Source organism: Natrix helvetica, assembly GCF_964273705.1.
Source record: "Natrix helvetica genome assembly, chromosome: 4".
Classification (NCBI taxonomy): Eukaryota; Metazoa; Chordata; class Lepidosauria; order Squamata; family Natricidae; genus Natrix; species Natrix helvetica.
The window spans coordinates 68,147,895-68,170,030 of record NC_138550.1 but is presented as its reverse complement, the minus strand read 5'-3'; the positions used below and the strand labels follow the sequence as shown (position 1 = coordinate 68,170,030).

Sequence of the window (22,136 nt, the reverse complement as noted above, 5' to 3'; positions counted from 1 at the left end):
GATTCAAATGCCTGCTGACATTCCAACATCCAGTTTAAGGGTTGGCCGGACTGGGGTTTCTGGTTCTTCCCCACCCTCTGGGTTTGAGTAATTTCATGATGAGCAACGCTATTTTGGAAAAGAAGAGGATGAATTGCCTGTAAAAGTTGGCAAACCCTAGAAAACTTTGGAGTTGTCTGCAAGGGGGCTGCCAGTATAGTATTGTTTTGACTTTTGCTGGGTCCATTTACATCCCCTCGTTTGACATTTGGTAGCCCAGGTAGTTTAGAGTGTTTTGTGGAACTCACATTTTGACAGCTCAACATATAGTTTTGCCGCAAGTATTTTTTTCAGCCCTTGGTGCACCAACTTCACATGTTCATCTATGGTTTCACTAAAGATAAGAATATCGTCCAAATAGATGAGGACCCCCTTTATATAGGTGCCCATGTAGCACCTCGTTGATAAGTTGATGAAGGCAGCAGTGGCCCTTTGTAATCCAAACTGCATTACTTTGAATTGGAAGCTGCCTAGTGGGCAGTTAAAAATGGTTTTCCATTCGTCTCCTTCTCTGATCCGCACCCAGTAATACGCTTCCCGCAGGTTTAGCTTGGTGAATACATTCCCTTTGGCCAGGTGGGACAGCATGTCCTTCATTAGTGGCAGTAGGTAGGTGTTTTACACACACACCACATTTATTCCTCTAAAATCAACGCAGAGCCTCATCGACCCATCTTTCTTCTCTTTAAATAGGATTGGGGCAGCCAACCTAGAGTTTGCTGGTTGTGTGAACCCCCGGGCTAGGTTGGCATGGATATATTCCCTTAACTCTTTTATCTCTTTTAGGAGTCATGGAATACAGCTTTGGTTTTGGTAGTTTAGTCCTCAGCATGAATTCAACTGCACATTCGGGGTGGGGGGAAGAACATTGCATTCCTCTTCACCAAACACCTCTGCTAAGTCTTGTTATTCTCTTGGGATCTGGGGAGTCCCTGGGAGTGGCTCTGGTGTTGCGGCAGCTTTCTCTTCTCTGTTAGTGTCACTCAGCCGCTGAAGGCTTCTTTCTCTGTTAAGATTGGGGAAGGGTCTGGACTTACCGCTAGCCTTAATTTTTGGTAGCCCCCTTCCCAGGTAATCATTGGGCTCCATTTGTCTAGCCAAACCAGTCCCAGTATGACAGACTGTCATTTTTGGCACCACTACGAACTGAATCAACTCCCAATAGCGTCCCATCTCTAGTTTGATGGGTTTGATGACAAGCCTAGCTGGACTTCCCCCATTAGTGACCCATTGACCTGCTCGAATCGTATAGGGCTTGCTAAGGGTTTTGTCTTGATGTCTAGCTTAGCGACTGAAGGGGCTTATCGGCAACGGTTGCAGCCCATATCTATGATGGCCTCCACTTCCCATTGGGCTCCTGTCTCTGGCTCCACTAGTTTTGACTTAATAGTCAAATGTTGAATGACTTCACTTACCATCGGATTGTCCTCATTATCATTGCTACTATCATCGCTCATCAAAATTGCGACCTCAGGGGCTGGAATTCCCTCTTCTCCTTTTTGGGGAGGGGAGATCTCAATGACTTGTTGGGCAAATTTCCCCTTCTCTGTGATCTTTTCCTGCGGTCTCTTTGGCTTCACAGGGGTTTGACTTCTCACTTGTGGCACGGGGGCTGAGGCCAAACACTCAGATGCTTGGTGATCCTGTTGTCCACACCGGAAGGATTTAATGGGAATTGTGGAGGTCCCTCTTAGTGGCTCCTCTGTTTGACTTGGGCTATATCACCATCCCAATTGCCTCTGCTCTGGGGTCTCCTTTTGGTGTCACCGTAATTCGATGTCCATTGCTACAGCTATCCAGTACCAGTCATGGATCCAATCTGGAACTCAAAGGCAGATTTGGAGCAGTTCTTTGTCCAGGTAGTCCAGCAGTTCTTTGTCTTTAAAGTAATGGACCAGCAGCAGTTCAGGCTATCACCTCAGCTTCCCAGCAGTTCTGCCTCTGCTTCTTGCCCATGGGATACATCCTCAAATTTAATTCCTGTAGGAAGTCATTGACATTTCCCAGCTCAGGAGCCCCCTTGTTGTGAAGTTGGGTCACACATTCAGTCGCTTCCCCCTCCAGGTTGTCAGTGAGAGTGGAAACTATTTCTCAGTCTCCATAGCAGTCGATGTGGTCCCATGCCAATTTATCTGGGCTCGCATTGAACACCACCCAAAGGGGAGACTCCCCTCTGGACTGAGGTGGCTGTGGTGCTGCCGGCGGGGCTGGAATCCACTGTGCCTGCACCTGGACCCAGCCTTATCCAGGGTTGTAGGCCCATTGGGGGCACCTCCCCAGCCGGTGGCAGTGGGGCTTGCCTGGTGGGCTGGGTGGGCTTCTGTGCCTGGGTGGGTTCAATAAGAACTGGGACTCAACCAAGCCGATGGTGGCGGTGGAGGGCTGGTAGCTCGGGTCATCCAAAGAGTTAACCGGTCCCTCCCAGGCAGACTTGGCTGCATCCTGACTTGCATTGAATGCTTGAGGCATCACGTCTTGGGTAGACCGGTCCCTCTGCACGGGAAATGTAAAAGAAAGCTGTCCAAGAACTATCATCATATGGCTGGTTTGCTGCAACTGGCCAACGCTGCCAAAATTCATCTGTTCGAATCTTTCAGGTAATCCCTCCAGAGTTTGACTGCGAGTCTAGTATTTCCATTCCCCTGACTGGTTTAAATCCAGGGGTCCCATCCACCTCCACTCCTGGATCGTTGTTTTCGCTTCCCAGATGGATGTGACCTGCCTCTCCCTTATTTGGCCCTGGGAAGCTAGTTTGGACTCCAGGTCCTCCTCTGCCTGGTAAAGCTCCTTGGAAGCCAGCCATTTGATTGCACCTTGGGCTGGATCCCCAGCTAGTGCTCAACTTTGGTTGCAGCCACTGCCGCTGGCTGGGGCATCAAGGGGAATGGCAGGCACTCCACTCCCCCACTGGCTCCACCGACGCTCGTTGTCTCTCCAGTTTCCTTCTCAATCTTCCCTGAATCTTTTCCGCTACCCAGGTAGACAGGGAGAGCAGCCGGAGTTCAGGACCCTGGACAGCAACTCCAATTTGGAGCCTTAGAGTTTGGAGAGCCAGTTTAATGTCAAGGTTACAAGTAATACATCCCCAACAATGAAAACTCCTAGGCAAGCATATTCCTCAAAGAACATTTATTGGGACATATCATATTGGCACAAATTTGGTGGGAAAACAGCTCTAAATTCCCACTGGTTTTACACCAATTAAAAGTAAAACTTTGTCACTTCCCCCCCAAAGTCACCAGTCACATGGTCCAATCAGCACATAGTCCAGTTGCTAGGTGACTTCAGTGTCCATCTTCCAAACACCTGTATGAACGTCCTTGATTCCCAGGGGAAAGAATTTTATTTTGGCTACAACATCCCAGTTATCTCTACATTCCCCTCCTTGCCCTTTAGCTCCAGGCTGGGTCAGTCCTGAAGCAATGTGCGGAGAAACCTTAGAGGAAAGTTACAGAAAAGAAAATGGCCACAGTTAGGCCAGCTTCAGGGTTGACAGGTAGACTACTGCAGAGCAAAATGAAATGATTTAGAAACTACCGTAGTTTCTACTTATACAGCCAAAAATTTCATTTTTTGTTTTTGAAATTATTATACAGTTGCATAATTCAGTGTATAACCAAAGAACTTGTTCACTAGTAATAAATCTCAAATTCCAAGCCACCTATAATGCACACAATAGTCCATTTGAATTTTTTCTATATGTTTAATATTGTATTCCTCTCTCTTAAATTGCATTCCTTTACCTTCCTTACTTTCAGTATTATTTCTATCTTTTAGGGTGTTAGCTATCCCATCCAATTTTGTGCCAAGTACAATTTGTTACAATAAAAATGGTGAAGAGTGCAGAGGCCAGGACTGAATCTTGTGGTATCCCATTCGATATGTACTCCAGCTTGAGGAAGAAGCATTGATGAGCATTCTTTGAGTACAGTTTTCAGATCAGCTCTATTTCTGCTTAATTGTTATGACATCCAGCTCACCAAATATAAGATAAGGTTAGTCTAGTAAGTCTTGTTCTTGATGAATTCACGCTGACTTCTAGTGATCACAATATTGTTTTCAAGATGGTTACAGGTTACTTCATGACCTGCTCTAAAAACCTCCCAGCATGCTTGGAGGTTTTTAGAGCAGGTCATGAAGTAACCTGTAACCATCTTGAAAACAATATTGTGATCACTAGAAGTCAGCGTGGATACTGGTGTGGATTTCTTTAGATTCTCTTTTTACCTCTATATAGATTGGTCTAGTATTTACCTTTATCCTGTCATCTGGCACTTCATCGGTTATCCTGAATTTCTCAAATAATATACAAAGATTAAGCTGGTCAGTGCCCTAGATTAAAACATTAAAAGTGAATATTACTCCCTGACAATTTTTTTTATCAATGTCAGGCTTTAATCCTGCCTCTTAATTCTGCCTTGAGGAACACATATCCTCTTATTGGAAAAAAGTAAAGCAAATGTTCTTTCACAGATGAAGGCAAATGTTCTTTGTTTCCCATTAGTATTTTGCCATTCCTTGAACGCTGATGTACAAATTATTTTTTTATTTTAAACCTATATGAGGAAGCATTTTATTGTCTATTGCATGCTTTGGCAAACTCAAATCATTCTGAATTTTATTTTTTATGATTGCATGTCTATAATTCCAAACTACTTGTATTTCTTCTTTGATAACCTATATTGATTTTTACTCTTTATTCATGCCATTTTTATTTTAGATTTTCTCTTAACTTTTTGTGCTTCCATATTGGCACCCTCTACTTCCTCCTCTTCCTCCTCTAGATTGTTTGTCATTGTTGTTTTATTGTATTTTCCTGAATTCCTACCATGTATTGTCCAGCTTTGAATTCTACTTATAATTTATCTCCAGTGGTTAAAATCCATTTTCTTGGGACTTGGATTTAATTTCCCTTCAAATCAGTATCTCCAGTATTACATGGTCACTTCTAGCCAGCATTCATTCTCCTTCCATTTTCTTAATTAAGTCATCTCAGTTGGTTAACATTGATTTAAGGATAGCTGATCACTTGCATGTTGCTTCACTCTTTGAAGAAGCAAATTATCAGCAAGACAAGTCAGGAATTTCGTATAAAGACCACATGTGACACGTTTCTGAAAGCATCATAATCTTTTGGATGGCAGTATTAGATACCAATTATAGTGTTTCTTTTATTTATGCCTCCTCTTATTTTAACCCTGATTTCCTCAATAATCTTGCTGAGTTTATTTATTTTAGGATTCTGAATCAGCAGTAGATACTTCTAATGCTATAGTGCAAATTCTCTTCCTTTTGTATGTGTGCATTGTATGCATGTTTTAACCATCTCAATCATTTTTATTATTAGTTTATAATATAAAATATAGGAGAAAATAATAGGGGAAGGAAATAGGAAGAGAAAAATGTAGAGAAGGGAAAAAGAAAAAAGGCATAAGAAATATCTACTGCAACTTTTTACTTTTACATAGTAGTATAAACTAGCCATTTCTATAACAACAGATCTATCTAATCAATAAAACCCAAAATCAAAGTTTCATTTTTTTCATCCTCAAGCACAAAGTTCAGAAGTGGTTTCAAAGTAAAAACAGAAATACTTGTGTGAATATTGTTCAGTTTTTATATTCCTTTTTTGTTAATAATTTTATTGAAGTTTTTAATAAACAGAAAAAATGATAGAAACTAAGCTAGAAAAAATATCCAGAAGGTGCAGGGGGTGAAATTAGAAAAAAAGAAAGAAAAAGGCAACATACTGTAAGCAATAAGGAAGAAGTAGCGTCTGGCCTTTATCATGCCAAGCATAAGCTAATATATTTTCACCCTTTTTAAAGTAACAAATAAGAAAACCCTTCTCCCAGAACCTAATTTTTATGGATACACAATCCAGAAACCATCTTTTCAATCCTAGTTTAGCAAAAGGTCCATTAGGAATTACCAGAAATATCGCTGATCATCAGTTTTGACCTTTAAATCATTATGGTATCACAGGATTGGACCTTTCATCACTTGTTGGCATTTGAAATGAGTCTTCAGAGCTTTCACCAGCCAACTTGTAAATCCAATATAGAAGTATCCAGAATTTCTTTCTGCATGTCCTGTTCTTCCCATAGTAGTATTGTCTAGAATTTCTTGCAGCTGTTCAGATCTTTTTTTAATTTATATTTTATATTTCCATTTTGCTAATCACAATTTTGTCTTCAACCTATAATGTCCAAGATTAATGTGTTTAATTTTTCTCATCATCCTCTAAAAGTTTGTCTACTGAAATCTGTATCCTTTCTATTATTAATATTTCAGTCTTAAGATAAGAAAAAGTTATAGCCAGCTTAACCATTTAAACTCGTTTCTGTCTGGTCCTTTAGTTCTCTTGAGTGTCCATTGGCAAACTTCATCAAGCCTTAGTTATTAATTATGGGATTAGAAGTAGTCCTTGCCACTGCAATTGAACCCGAAATTTCTGTTGCTAAATGAGACATTTGTTAAGTGAATTTTGCCCCATTTTACAACCTTTCTTGCCACAGTTGTTAAGTGAATCCCTGAAGTTAATACACTTGTTAAGTGAATCTGGCTTCCCCATTGACTGCTTGTCAGAAGATTGCAAAAACTGATCACATGACTCCAGGACACTGTAACCATCATAAATATGAGTTGTCAAGTGTCTAAATTTTGATCACCTGACTAATGGGGATGCTGCAATGGTTGAAGGATGAAAAATGGTCATAAGTCACTTATTTCAGGTCTGTTGTAATTTTGAATAGTCAGTAAATGAACTGCTGTGAGTCAAGGACTACCTGTAGTTGCATTTCAGTTGTTTCCGATAAGTACATTATTTAATTATATATTTGGTTTTCAAATCTTACCCGAAAAATAAGATCTCTCTCCCAAAGCATTTAAAATGTTCTTAAATCAAAATATTTTATTTTATTTTGCCAGTTATATATTACTTTAAATTCTTGTTTAAAATTTCTTAAATTCAAAAAAGATAAAACTCCCCAGACATCAAGTTAAGCTTGCAATGTTGAAGATCTCTACTATCAATAAAGTGGTTAAATTGAATATTTCTAAATGTGATTAGAAAATGGGTTTGGATAGTTTACTAACCTTATGAAAGAGCACAGAGCAAAGATTTTACTGAAGAGCAAAGATGTCTCTTTTGGCTTCCCATGCTTCATGAAAGTTTTATTATCTTCTTATAAGCTGCCATTCAGAGCAGTTGTGGATGATCTCCCATTCTTTCCTTCACTGGAGTGATTTGAAAGACCAGCCTATTCGCAGATCTTTTATTTTTCATAGTGGTTACCATCTATGTTCATTCTTATATTCCAGTAATGGGAGCTGTCCCACAATATTTCCCTAATCTCCATTTTTGTTTATATCTGGTAGGAGTTCAATTCCTCTTATTCCTTTTCCCATACTCTAAAGGCTAGTATAAAACACAATAAGATTTTATCTGAGCACTACCATCATTGTTGTCAGTCAAGGCCTTCCCAATCATCCATATGCTATTTTTTCCTATTCTGAATAATATTAAAAATATTATATATCAATTATATCAATTTGAATTGTATCAAATTCATTGAGTAAATATTGCAAATTTTCTCAGATTAGGTTCTTAGACTTTTAGTTGCTGTGGATTTGGGAAAGGAAACAATAGAGTGTTTTTGTCTATCTTCTACATTCTCGTTCCAAATATAACAACAAATTTATGCTTCCCATTCTTACCCATTCCGTTCTCTTGTAATTACAACTGGGAAAAGCTATGTATTTGTTTCTATATATAGGTTTTACCAGGGCTGTTAGATCTCAATGGCAAAATCAGGGCAATGACTAGATGGCCAAAAAAGTTTTCTCTAGATTTTGCTGCTATCTAGCCATGTTTGTACCTCCAGGATTTGCAAATTCCTTTAAGTCATCTAATATTTCTTGGAAATGTTTTTCAACTTCATGTTGCTTACATTGCTACATTGTAATCAATGAATTCATCTTTGGTAAACTATACTTATGTGGGTCTTCTCTTGCTCAGATCTCCTATGTTCCCTTCTCTTAAGCTGATATCCCCATTCTTTTCTCTTTGTGTAACAGTATGTCTTTTTCTACACAGATTAGTTCAGTTTCCCGTCTGCTATCAAGACTCAATGCGATACTCTTCAAGCTACAGTTTAATGAACAGGTAGAAAACATAAAGCCAGATATTGTTGCTGTTACAGCAGCCTGTGAGGAACTTCGCAATAGTGAGAACTTCGGCAGTCTTCTCTCCATTATCCTCCTTGTGGGCAACTACATGAATTCTGGCTCCATGAATGCTGGTGCTTTTGGATTCAACATTAGTTTTGTTTGCAAGGTAAAAATATGAGGAGAAAAGCCTGGGGAGGAATAAAATAATAATAAACATCTTCTTGTGCATTGTTCACCAGTAGTCTTGTTCATATCTTCTAGCTTCGTGATACAAAGTCAGCTGATCAGAAGATAACCTTACTTCACTTCTTGGCAGAAACATGTGAACTGCAATATCCAGATATCCTGAATTTTCCTGATGAACTCATCCATGTGGAGAAAGCTTGTCAAGGTACTGTTTGGCATGTATATGTGTTTTAAGATTGCAACCAACACCTTTTTTTGTGGTCAACATATAAGTATTTTGTTTGGAATACTGTTCAGAATACTATTTGAAATTCTGTCACGTGCTCTTAACGATGAATCAAAGTATTTTCAACTCTCCCCAATTCTTGCTTCTTCATAGTTTCTCATAAATGTGACAAAAATGTGGCAAATTAAATTGAAAATTACAGAATAACAATTGGAAGGGACCTTGCAGGTCTTGCAGGAGAACCCATAACTTCTGGAGGCAAGCTGTTCCATTGGTTAACTGTTTTCACTGTCAGGAAATTTCTCATTAGTTACAGGTTGATCCGCTCCTTGATTAATTTCCATTCATTGTTTCTTGTCCTGCCTTCAAGTACTTTGAAGAATAGGTGACCCATTCTTCTTTGTGGTAATTTTTCAAATATTGGAACACTGCTTTCATATCATCCTTAGTCCTTTTCATTTAGACATTTCCAGTTCCTGGAACTGTTCTTCAGATGTTTTAGCCTCCAGCCCCCTAATCATTTTTGTTGCTCCTCACTGCACTCATTCTAGAGTCTCAACATCTTTTTTTACATCATGGTGACCAGAAATGGACTGATCTTACCAAAGGAGTATAAAGCTGCTTTATCACTTCTTGTGATCTCTCTGTTAATGAAGACTCGGACTACTACAGCTTTTGGGGTGACTTCAGCACACTGCTGGCTCATATTTAAGTGGTCGTCCTATAGTTCTAGATCTCTCTTGCAGTTACTGCTATTGATACAGGTACCACCTATTCTATACCTGTGCTTTTAGTTTTTCTTGCCTAAGTGTAAAACCTTGTTTTTCTCACCATTAAATTTCAGTTTGTTAGATAGTGCCCAGTGTTCAAATCTGTCTAGATCCTTCTGGATCTTGAGCCTGTCTTCTAAAGTGTTGTCTATTCTTCTCAGCTTTATGTTGTCTGCAAATTTGATGAGTTCCTGTTTTATCTCCTCATCTAAATTGTTTATGAAAATGTTAAAGAGTATTAGACCTAAGACCGAATCTGGGATACCACACTGCATATTTCCATACATGTAGATGTAGTTTCATTGTGGACTACATATTGAGTGAGATTTCTCAGCCACTTATAAATCCATCTGGTGGTGATGCTGTCTATCTCACATATTTCTATCTTATCAAGAATTAGGTTGTAGTCTATTTTTTCAAGTGCCTTACTGAAGTCCAAGTATACTATGTCCACAGCATTTTGCTGGTCCACTAATTTAGTGACTGACTGGTGTGTAGTTTCTGTAGTCTGTAGGTATTGTCCTACCATCTTCTTGTCTATTTTAATTTATATTCCTAAACTGTCTTTTATGGTTCTACTTTTGTTAGGTTGAGCTATTTTTTTTCTTTTGTGTGAAGACAGAGAATGAATTAAGCAGCTCTATTTTCCCCCTACTGTCCATCACTTCCTTGCTACTTCTTCTCCCATTAGTAGATTATTGTTTCCTCGACTTTTTTTTTAACATACTGTATTGAAAGAAAGTTTTATTGTTATTTTTGACAATTATTGCAAGTCTTAGTTCATTCTAAGATTTAAGTTTCCTGATTGCAAGTTTGGACTACTTGTTGGTACTCTGCCTTAGTTTTTATGCCATTTTTTATAAACCTTTTTGTCTTTCAGTTTATAAGAGAATTCTTTATGCAACCATTCTGGTTTCTTCTTGGATCTTCTTATTTTTCTTTTTCAGTGGTATTGGGCTGCACTGGAATTTATAATCAAATTTTTCAGAGTTTCCCAAGCTTCTTGGGTTGTTTTCCTCTTTAAGGAATCTTTCTCAATCTCTCTCTGTTTGTTGAAATCAGTTAATTTAAACTCTAAGACAATAGTTTGATTTGTTCTATTGCTTGTGTCTGCATTATATTGAATTCTAATCTGACACGGTCACGTTTCCCCAAATCTTGAAATCTTTGAAAGTTATGAATAATGAAGTTAGTATATCAATGCAATGGCTCCCCTTTTAGATCAATAAACACATATCTAGAATCTAAGAATCCAAGATTTCAGAGACTGGTATATTGATAGACTTTATTAACACTTTGGGAAGATAGACTCTTCAGAAGGTTCTTGACAGACTTTAGCATTGGGCCCTATCCAACGATGTAATCCATTGGTGAGAAAATTAAGCACCTGCATTTAGGCAAGAAAAATCAAATTGTATAGAATAGATGGTACCTGGTTCATAGCAATTGTGAGAGGGATCTAGCTGTCATAGTAGATCTAGAGAATCAGTTAGCATGGTGCTACAGCTGCCAATGTGGTGCTAGGCTGCATCAACAGACACATAGCATTAAGATCACAAGAAGTGATAATGCTGCTTTATACTGCATTAGTGAGACCACACTTGGAATAGTGCATCCAGGTCTGGCCAGCATTATACAAAAAAACTGCTAGAAAGAGTGCAGAAAAGAGCAACAAATGATAAGGGTTCTGGAGGCTAAACCATACAATGAACAATTAAGAGAACTCAATATGTATGCCTAGCCTAATGAAAAGAAGGATTAGGAGAGACATGATAGTTGTATTCCAGTACTTGAAGGGCTGTCACATAGAAGAGAGAGTTGACTTATTCTCCAAAGCACCACAGGGCGAGACAAGAAATAATGGGTGGAAGCTCATTAAAGAGAGATCCAGCCTGGAACCAAGAAGAAATTTCCTGATAGTGAAATCAATTAATCAATGCCTCCTGATTTTGTTGATGCTCCATCTCTAGAGGTTTTCAAGAATAGGTTGGACAACCATTTGTCTGGGATGGTATAAGGTCTCCTGCCTTATGGGGGTGGGGGTGGGGAGGCTTGAACTAGAAGTCCTCCAAGATCCCTTCCAGCTCTATGATTCTATGATTCTACACCTTGTAAAATCATAATGGTTGTAACTATGATTTATTATCTATTATGATGTACTACTTGTTTATATGTACAATGTGAGCTTATGCAACAGACAAATTCCTTGTGTGTTTAATCACACTTGGCCAATAAAGAATTCTGTTCTGTTCTGTTCTATTTTCTCTCTCTTAAAATAATATTGCTGATTGTCTCAGCCTGCTATGACTCAGGTTATCTAGGCAGATGCAGGCTTCAATAAAGTCCTTTATTGTTTTGCTATCCCACAACAAGTGGCCCTACAATGTAGGGGTGGGTTGCTGCCGGCATTACTGCCAGTTCGGTATGTGTGCAATTTTGCACGTGCGCGCTTCGCTTGTGCAGAGTTGCCCATAAATAGGTTTGCCCATGCACAGAACATTTAAAAATGGGAAAAAACATGCTACACTGATCGGGGAACCGGTTCAGAGGTGTGACAGGCCTGGGTCACTGCCGGTTCCAACGACCCAGGCTGGCAAACCACTACTGGTTCAGCCGAATTGGTCTGAACTGGTAGGAACACACCTCTGCTACAACAGTCAGTAAAGCTCTACTCCAGCTTGCGTGCCACAAGTGGGGGGAGCGCAGGGGGGGCGTGTGCGGGTGTGCCGCACCCATAATGCAACGCGCGAACCCCAGTGCGCATGCACGCACAACGTGCGGAAACCCCCCCCCCATTTTTACATGCTTTTTTCACCCTCCCCAGGTTCCAGAGGCTTTATAGGAGCCTGGGAGGGCGAAAAGAGCCCCCCCCCCGCCCCCCTCCCGGAGGCCCTCCGGAGGCTTCAGGGACCGTCCGGAGGCTTCCCTGAAGCCTTCAGAGCGCTCAAAAGGATCTTCCGAGCAAACTGGAAGTGACTTCCGGGTTGCTCGGAGGGTGGTTTTAAGCGCTCCGAAGGCGTCAGGAAAGCCTCCGGACGGTCCCTGAAGCCTTCGGAACGCTTAAAATGACCCTCCGAGCAAACCAGAAGTGACATCCGGTTTGCTCGGAGGGTGGTTTTAAGTGTTCCGAAGGCTTCAGGGAAGCCTCCGGATGGTCCCTGAAGCCTCCGGAGGCCCTCTGGGAGGGCGGGGGAGGCTCTTTTTGCCCTCCCCAGGCTCCTATAAAGCCTCTGGAGCCTGGGGAGGGCGAAAAATGGCTTTTAAAAAGGTGAACTCAGCTGGCCAGCGCGCACATGAGCGCTGGCCAGCTGACAGGGCAGCGCCTCACGTGCCCTGACAAATGACTCCACGTGCCACAGGTTCGCCATCACTGCTCTACTCCAAACCTTCTGGAAGACAGCCACCCACAGTTAGTGCAACACAGTCTCATAAACTAAAGCCAAAAGTACATAAGTCATAAACAAGGTTCAAGGTTCAAAAGGCAAGGTCCAGAGTCCATAGGGCAGAAACATGATCCAAAGCAGAGTTTGCAAAGGTGAGGAAGTATGTGTCAAAGCATAACTATTGTTCCTGACGAAGACTCCCTCGCCCTGGCCTCTGATTAAATCATTTCTAGCCAGGTGTTCCTTGTGAAGAGGGGTGGAGTTGCCAGCAGCCTTGCATAGCTTCTTTGAACTTCCCTCCTTCCCACTCTCTGTACCCTCAGATCAAGTTGGGGAGGTAGCAGTTCCCATTCAGAGGGAATCTGCTGCCTCTCATCACCACTGCCTGTCTGCAACCGATCCTCCCAGTTCTAAATCCAAGTGCTTGGGCCACATGATGGAATGAGCTCCCATCAGTTTGTCCTAGCTCCTGCTCTCCCAAAGATTTGAAGGCATGCAAATTCAAATAGATAAGTAGATACCACTTCAATGGGAAAATAATAGGGACATAAAGGAGTCCTCTAGGGCAGTGTTTTTCAACCTTGGCAACTTGAAGATGTCTGGACTTCAACTCCCAGAATTCCCCAGCCAGCGAATGCTGGCTGGGGAATTCTGGGAGTTGAAGTCCAGACATCTTCAAGTTGCCAAGGTTGAAAAACACTGCTCTAGGGCATCTGGGCAATGGTAATGTTACCAGCTAATCCTTTCAATCTGGAAGTGCCTTAGTAGGTGTTCCTGACACAATGTAATAATATGTTCAAATAATTGCAGCTGTATAAGTCAAAGAATACAACAAACTCCTAAAGGCAAAGAAAAAAAATGTGTGCCATAATACTAAGAAGACCCTTAGTCACAACTCCTTCACTTCTTCAACTGGGCAAGTACATCCCAGATCAGTTTCAGCCTCTTTCCTTTTTGAGGTGGGAAAGCAAATGATATACATTAAATAGATTTGGGGAGTACAGGTGTGCATTATTTTTAGATGATACTTGTAGTGTCATCTTAGGTCAGAATCATATACTTTGTTATCAGTGAAAATAGAATCTTAGCTTCTGCTTTCTTCATACGCTAATATAGAATGAGAAGGAATAAAACCTTCTTTGCAGGCTTGCAGGGTATTAAATTATTTTATTTTGTTATCCTTCCTGTTTCCATTTTTGTTTTCTTTCTGGAAAGAAATGTTAGATCTATGTTTGGATAGTGTCTGTCATAGCAGGAAGTGCAGAGAGGAAAATATAAAAATGATGGCTGCAGTTGTTTGTTATGGTCAGTAATTTGTAGTTGGACTATGATGAAGGGAATTTATGTTTGGTCTGTTTACTTATAATCTATTTTTCCTGCAAGTATCCCCCCTGATCCAGATGTTGTCTGACCACCTAGTGGCCCAGTCCAATGAAATAAGCTTATTTCTAAATCTCAGTCATGTTGTATTATACTGAGAGCAATATGCTGTATGCCATAAAGCTGTCATACAGATGACAATGCTTGTGTTATTTCTCACAAACTTAGATATTCTTAGCCAAGTCATTTTTTATCTCTTTTTCATTTTTTACCTGTTTACAATATATACAGGCTTGTAACTAAGATTATAGGTATGTTTTTTAATGTCTTGAGTGCTCTGAAAATATTCAAATGTTAAAAACATTTTTTTAGCTTTGGAATGGGGAAACTAATTATTGAAAAAATGCAGTCTCTGTAGAATTATATAACTTCCTGTCATATATGCTCTTGCTTTTAATTTTAGGCCTTTTCCTTTGCTGATACATTCCATCTTTTTATTATACTTTGTCACCTACAAACACTGCTCTTAATCCATTAGTCTCATAAAGCCTACTTTTTTGGCATTCCTGAGCATATATATTAATGGGACAGTACTTTTGAATATGCAGTTCTTCAAATATCCTAGCTAATCAATGTGGATGATGCATTCTGGTTCTGAAATCTCAATTCTGTGAATTCATATTTGTTCTTCCGGTTACACAAAGGAGTCTGCATAGTTTGCTATAGAGCAGGTTGAAAAGAAAGGACTACATTCACTGTCTTTGTTGCACTGCAACCTGACTCCTGCCTTTGCTGCCAGGCTTTCTCATCTTTGCTGCTACAACAACCGACTGATTAAGCCTCCTCAGTAAATCAGCAGATTGCTGATACTATGTATTGCCTCAGATTGTGATTTTTATAATGCATACAAATAATGTATCTGGGATTTATCTATTTATTTAATTTATATGCTGCTTATCTCACTATTCAAGGTGACTCATTTAAAGCTCTCTTGTCATTTCAAAAAAGAAATTTTCACTTCCTACACTCTTATTATCCCGTCATTTATTTTTGTTTATTATTAAATTTGTATGTTGCTTAACTTCCAATGACTTTAAAGTTTTCCCTTGGAAATCCATGGATTCAATACTACTACTTCCTAACCGAGTAGTTGAGCGGTTTTGAGTCAAAAAGCGCTTTTGAAAATCTTAAATTTTCACTGCAGCACAATATCCTGCCCATTCCATTCCATAAAATAATTTTTGAAGTGGAAATAAGACAAGTTAGAAATACATACTCTCTATTACTCCATTTTACATCAGATTTGAGTTTTATACCAAGTTGGAGCATAACCCTACTTTTTTCTTACAACTGTAAGTTTTTTTTAGTTTTTCTAAGTTTTCTTTCCTATTCAACTTGAACACAAGTAGAAACTATCCCATGAAGTAATACCAATCAAACTAACCATTCTCATTTAAGGGAAGTGGGTAGTCCAAAGAATATACTTGCATAGCTTCCTAGAGAATGTGACTACAATAAATAAAAACTATTATTTTGGCTGATGTTAATTGTTTCTGCAATTCTACTATATTGTCTCTTTTTCTTCCCCAAGTTTCTGCTGAAATTTTGCGGAAAAATCTGGACCAGATGAACAAACAGATTTCAGATCTACAGCATGATGTTAACAATTTTCCCAGTAGAACAGAAGAGAAGGACAAATTTGTGGAGAAAATGACCATATCCTTCAAAAATGTGCACTGAGAAATATTGAAAATAACCTATGAAAGAAAGAATATTATTTATGATACTGAGGGATAAAGCCACTGGTTTCAGAATGGGGAAAACACTGAGCACTGATTGCAAAGATCAGCTGTTAGAAAGACCAAATTCTCTAAAGCTATCAGTACAGGTACTTATAGATGCACGTATTACCAGACATTGAATAATGAATTCCCATTCTTGTATAATTTTTTCTGAGAATCCCTAGTTTTCATTATAAAGCAAATTTTATATTTAAAGATTCTTAAAGTGTCATTTATATATCACTGTTTATTGACATACTTTCATAGTATTAGAAAGATACACTGTACCAAAAGAGGAGTTGTTTCATTTTTCACAAGGTAATGACAGTAATAGGAACCCTTAGCAAGTGACATATACCCTGTTTCCCCAAAAATAAGACTTATCCTGAAAATAAGCCCTAGCATATTTTATGCATGCACCTAATATAAGCCCTGCCCCCAAATAAGTCCTACTTAAGAGCCTGCGCAGCCGACAACCTGCCCATTCTGTCTGGTTGCTTGTGGTGTTGTGTCCACAAGGCGAGCCAGGGTGGTAATGGAGCTACCCACGCGTCCCACACTGGCTTACCTTAGGGCACTTGTAGCCAGGCTATCCATGCCCTGACACCTGCCTCACATGCACAGCAGCAGCAACCATGTGCAGCAGGAGCCCATGTGGTCTCCAGCCCACTTCTGCTGGTTTGTGGAGGAGGCTGAGTGGTGTGCCACAAGGTGAGGCAGGTATCGGGGTGTGAATGGCCTGGCTGCGGGGGCCCTGAAGTAAGCCGGTGGAGAGCATGTGGCATAGCTCCGCCCCCCATGCCTTGAAGCAGTTGCACTGGTGAGCCATGCAGACTCCTCCCCTGTTGCAAACTAGCAGAAGTGGGCCTCCTGTATGTGGGGAAAAATAAGAAATCTACCCTCCCCCTGAAAATAAGCCATAGTGCTTATTTTGGGGCCCAAAAGAAAATTAAAACCCAGTCTTATTTTCGGGGGAACATGGGTAGTTATTTATATGGAGTCTTGCTTTGAGTAGTCTCCCATTCAAACAGTTGAAAGCACAAAGTGTAAACTCCTTCCTAGTGTCTCTTTGGGTGATTTGCAGGCAGTAGAACTAAGTATGAATAAATAAAGCTTATTTGCCATAGTCTATACATCTGGGGTTGCACCTGCATAACCTATTCTTCCAAAATATTCCATAGCTGAATTCACAGAAATCCTGACTCCTAGATATATCCATGTAGCATTATCATTCTATGGTTAATTAATACTAGGCAAAATGGTACAAATTATGTCCTGAAACACCATAATTAAATCCTCACTTGAGATTTTGAGTAATTTTAACATAATATATAAATAACCTGATCTCTGGCTACCATTTCTCTTTGATTGTTTACCAAAAAAATGTTTTTGGTTGTGGTCTTAGAGTGGCAAACATCTTTCCCCCTAGATTTAGGTATCTTAGTAATCATGGAGCAAAATGATATTGTGATTAGAAATTACTCTTTTATAGAAGGTTAATATCTGTTTCTCATTTCAGCAGGGCATTGTTTTTGACCATTCTCCCAACAGTGAAAGATAATTTTTTAATTTTTACTTTTTAATTTTGAAGTAATTTCTTCTAAAGGGACAAAACTGGCATGGTAACATTTTTTCAGTAAACTAATATTGTCTTGCCTCTCATATGTGTCTTCCATCTAAGTCATTTTCACAAGAACAACTTCTACAAAATTTGCTGAAAGATGTTTATTACATTTCTAAGATGTATCTTTAGAAAGCCCTAGAAAGGATTGGAACATCTTTTATTGAGAACTTCTTGGCCAACTTCCTAGATAATTTTGCAAGGGAGATTCAAAAAGGACTCCGGAAAAAAAAATAGCCATTAAAACCAATAGAGAGGATTCTCTTTATTATAATCTTGAACATATGAATTAAGGGTGTTATTATCACCAGATATCACCAGATATAGGGGATCGTGCCTTTAGAAATGAATTCCTTTGGTGTTCAAGAGAATCCAATGAGCTGGAGAGTGTGCAGGTAGCCCTCATATTTGATGCTATTCCAACAGATGATTATTGATAAGACAAGGCAGCAAGTACCTGGATGATCTTATGCAATGAAAGGCTGCTTATTCATGTATTGAATAATTTTACTTTACTCTTTAATATTATGAATTAATTCATATAAATTATGGAGTAATAACATGCAGTATATTTAAAATAGATTTAATAATAAATTAACACTTTATTGATACAATCATTTCAATAAATTAAAATTTTAAAATAGCTATGATTGCTTAAAGACCCTTGAGGTAAAGCAGCTGTAGCTGAGTCCTCCCTTTGTGCCTATGAAGAGTTGCAGTCAGAGAAGTAAATTATTTGCACTCAGTGTTGGTCTTTCCAATGGCTAGAAGTCAATGGAATATAAAAATCAGGTGAATCACAATAACCTAATCAGAATTTATTTTGCAAAAAAGAGCTTTATTACATTAGTACTATGTTTAATTTCTCATAGTTAATTATATCGCGTTAGTTTGTCAAACTGATTTTTGCACAAAAGTATGGAATAAGAATCTGAAACTAAAAATACAAAAAGCCAAACTCTGAGCAACTTCAAAGCAATCGACTTATTCTCAGAAAGTATGTTTACAATTTGTTAGAAGTCTTTAACTCTAGTCTTACAGCTTTGTTAAGGAAGCCCAAGAACAGTATGAGAAGCTACGAATGATGCATGCAAATATGGAAAACCTTTATAGGGAATTAGGACAATACTTCCTCTTTGACACCAATAAGATATCTATTGAGGAGTTCTTCACAAATCTGCGCAATTTCAAAAATATGTTTGTGGTGAGCATCCATGTGTTTTAATTACAATGTGTAATTTCATATTACATATTTAATTACAATATCTTATTATTATTATTTATTATTTATTTATTCATGCTTCTAGACCGCCCCTCTCCCAAAAGGGACTCGGGGTGGTGTACAGTCCATGCAAAATATATCAAAATACAATAAAAAATTGAATATGTACAGTTGGAATGGAGGAGGTTAAAAATGGAATTAAAAGAACTGTACAAAGCAGTATATCTGCCACTGTTTATTTGAACTGAGCTTTTTACATCAAACAAACCAACAGGTAAAATACTTTGAAAGAAATTCAAATTGTATGATAAAAGAAGGTGGCTATTTTCTGTTGCATATGTTGCATATTTTGCTCCTATTGTGTTTTTATATGTTCTTGGATTTTTGATCTTTTACACTTGAATTATCTGTTTGTTTGCTTGCTTGCTTGTTTAATTATTATATTTTTATATCATCATCTCTCCCAAGGATTCATAGGATTATAATTGTCAACGTTCCAAATATCATGCAGAATTAAATCAGAGTCCAAGGCAGAGCTATCCTTAAAGTTCCAATTTAATAAGACAGACATGTTGACACATCTGTGAAATCCCAATTCTGAAAAACCTCCTGGGATTCTGCCCAGTTTAAAGTTCATGATCTTTTCCCCACACCCATAAATCCATCATATAGTCTAATCTTCTTCGGCCACGCTGGCATCTCCACCCAGCTGGTTCCGGTCAGGTGTCGAGGTGCGGAGACAAAAGATGACCTTGGGCTTCTAGAAAGGAATGACAACAACACATTCCACAATTCTACTTCTTTCTATTCCCCCTTCCCAACTACTACTATAATGAAACAGCACAGTGAAATAATAGAAAGTGTGGCAGGCCAAAGATCCTAAAAGGAATATAACTACAGGCCTGACACATTACCTATAATTCTTAAGTTGGTTGATATTGATAGGCATAGTGGTTCGGTGTGCTTGCTGGACTGCTAGAGACAAAGTTTGAAAAATAGGTCAGTAATTCTGCAGACAACAAATATTTCTAAATGTGTTCAAGTTCCATAAAAGTATGTCAATATCCATTATAAATCCAAACACTCAAATTTCTTTAAAAGTTGTGTTGCAAAAGAATGTTAGCCAGAGGAGAAGTATAGTTTAGAGAAGTATAATATAGAGATAAGAGCTTATTGGGGTAGGAATGTATTATACAGTGATATTTGTAGTGAAATTAATCTTCTTATTTTTATTGGAGTAAAATAAAAATAAATTTAGGTAAATGTGCTAAGGTATATCGTCCAGCATTTGGTTCTCAGGGATACATTACCTGTGTATTTTGTGATTCCATTAATTTTTATGGATAAAAATAGGAAATAAATCTATCATTCATAAACCCCATCACTTTTTACTTACTTTTTTTTGCATGGTAGCCAGTATTGCATTATTTTATTGTGCTAAATGAAAAATATGATCTGCATATCATAACAACACAGCAAATTCATTGTTATGATTCTCCATTTGTGTATCTTGTCACCTTCGTCTTATTTTTAGCAAGCTGTGAAGGAGAATCAGAAAAGGCGTGAGATGGAGGAAAAGATGCGCAGAGCTAAACTAGCAAAAGAAAAAGCAGAGAAAGAACGTCAAGAAAAGCAAAAGAAAAGAGAACAATTGATTGATATGAATGCAGGTACTGTACCATGAATATTGTGGCTTGTATAAATTCCTTATCTCAATGGAAAACTGAGATGGGAAGAAAATACTTCTCTTACTTGGTAATATCATAAGGGTACTACTTGATTGTGGCTCAGGGTCCATCCAGTCTTCACTATGGGCCAAATAAAATCTGTAGGGATTTCCCATCTGGTCTACAGGGATTTCCCATCTGGTCTACAAGTTCTTTTTAAGATCTCTCAGTTCTTGTCCGCTTGCCTTTTACTCCCTGTCCAAATTATTTCCAGCAAAAAAGGTATCATTTCTGATCAGCAGCTAAAGTATTTGACCGTGAGAACTACTGACTGTGCTTAATAGATTTAAAATAGATTGCATTGGCCTCATTAGAGGACATTTACTTTAGGGATCATCTGTCTCCATAGTATTTGCCTGGCCAATTTGATCTTGCAAGGTTGGTATGCTCTTGGTTCCTTCAGTTAAATAATGTTGTCTATTATGTAGTGTGCTCTCTGTATTAATGCCTGCCCTCTGCAATGAGGTTTCCCCCCTCCCATATCTAGATTCTGCTGTTGTTCAGAAAAGCCATGAAAAGCTGGGTCTTCATCCACGTCTTTGGTGAGAGAGAATGAGATTCTTTGCTTTTTTCCATTTGGTCTGCATCAATTTCTTTGATTCTTGTGAGCTGCTCCAAATTGGCCGCCGGCGTGGGTGTGGTCAGCAGCTGGGGCAGGACGCCTGGCTTGGGGTCTGTACAGCTGCCGCTCCCCATGCCGTGGTGTTATCCCAGTTGCTCCCCCCCTCCTCCTTGCTTATGAACATGATAAATTAGATCAGCGGGGAGGGGCTGAGGCAGCTGGCATGGATACTAACATCAGTGGAAGATGGCTTCGGGAATTGGTGTGGGCGCGGTTGGAGTGGGGGGGCTTTCGTTGTGCCTCCCCCGGTATTACCGCCATTGCCTGGGCCACCGTACAGGGCAGGGTTGGGGGGGTAGCAGGGGTTATTAGGGAAAGTCTCAGACCTCAGGAGGTCACTGTGCCTCAGATAGATGGGTGTGAGTCCCTCTTTGTGAAGTGGGGCCTTGGAGCTCAGGTGGGCCTTTTTGTTACGTACCTGTCTCCCTGCTACGTTTCATCGGCCCTGCCGGAGCTGCTGGATGTATTATCTGGATTGGCGGTTGATTTCCCCAGGCTCATGGTCCTGGGGTATTTCAATCTGCCGTCCATTGGCGAGACATCCGAGTCAGCTCGGGATTTCATGGCTTCCATGACAGCTATGGACCTAACTCAGTTAATTCAAGACCCCACCCATAATGGGGGACACACGCTCCACCTGATTTTTCTCTTTGGGCAGTGGATGAATGATCTAGATTTAGGGGATATTTCTATTCAACCCTTGTCATGGTCTGATCATTTTCTCATCAGGCTTGACTTCCATACCGCTACCCATCGCTGCAGGGAGGCAGAACCGACTAGATGGTTCCGCCCCAGGCACCTGATGGACCCCGAAAGGTTCCTGATGGAGCTTGGGACTTTGCCTGAATCCCTTGCTCACAACTCGACCGAAGCACTATGGAAGCCTGGGATAGGGCGGTCGCTGGGGCCTTGGATCGCATTGTGCCTTTGCGGCCTCTGACCCAGTGTCGATCCCGGGTGGCTCCCTGGTTTACCGAGGAGCTCCGGGAGATGAAACGCTGGAAAAGACGCCTAGAGAGTGGCTGGAGGGCCAGCCGGTCCGAATCTGATCAAACACTAGTAAGAAT

The 22,136-nt window shown here is 39.7% G+C and overlaps 1 protein-coding gene across 1 annotated transcript in view; it reads left to right on the top strand.

The window, feature by feature from the left end:
* DIAPH1 (diaphanous related formin 1) overlaps positions 1-22,136 on the top strand; it is a 198,551-nt gene that overhangs the window by 160,929 nt on the left and 15,486 nt on the right. The window contains exons 21-25 of the mRNA XM_081950412.1: positions 8,138-8,377; positions 8,473-8,602; positions 15,688-15,813; positions 18,539-18,702; positions 20,255-20,390. Of these exons, the coding sequence (XP_081806538.1) occupies positions 8,138-8,377; positions 8,473-8,602; positions 15,688-15,813; positions 18,539-18,702; positions 20,255-20,390 (796 nt within the window). The remainder of the gene's footprint in view (positions 1-8,137; positions 8,378-8,472; positions 8,603-15,687; positions 15,814-18,538; positions 18,703-20,254; positions 20,391-22,136) is intronic.